The sequence below is a fragment of the Acanthisitta chloris genome, unplaced genomic scaffold, assembly GCF_000695815.1.
Source record: "Acanthisitta chloris isolate BGI_N310 unplaced genomic scaffold, ASM69581v1 scaffold24239, whole genome shotgun sequence".
Taxonomy (NCBI): domain Eukaryota; kingdom Metazoa; phylum Chordata; class Aves; order Passeriformes; family Acanthisittidae; genus Acanthisitta; species Acanthisitta chloris.
Genome location: NW_008690118.1, coordinates 1 through 232, shown reverse-complemented (window position 1 = coordinate 232; position 232 = coordinate 1). Strand labels below are relative to the sequence as shown.

The window sequence follows — 232 nt, the reverse complement described above, 5'->3', positions numbered from 1 at the left end:
CCAGGTCATGCACCGAATCCTGCTGCTGCTCCAGCTCGTCATCGTCGTTCGAAAAGATGTAGGAGACCCCGATCCTGGGCCCTTCATCTCTGTCCATACCCGTCGGGTCGGCCGTGGGAACTTCCTTGTAGTTGAGATGGGTCAGCTTCTCCACCTGGTTCCCCATGCCCACTGCAACGACAGACACGCGGCGGGGCCATGAGAGCGGGCGGGGGCAGAGCGCGGCTCCCCC

At 63.4% G+C, this 232-nt stretch overlaps 1 protein-coding gene across 1 annotated transcript in view; it reads right to left on the bottom strand.

Moving 5' to 3' along the window:
• Positions 1–205, bottom strand: part of FAM84B (family with sequence similarity 84, member B) — a 927-nt gene extending 722 nt beyond the window's left edge. The window contains exon 1 of the mRNA XM_009081697.1: positions 1–205. This exon is cut by the window's left edge and continues 722 nt beyond it. Coding sequence (XP_009079945.1) covers positions 1–166 — 166 coding nt within the window. The 5' untranslated portion in view covers positions 167–205.
• Positions 206–232: the final 27 nt, after the last annotated feature.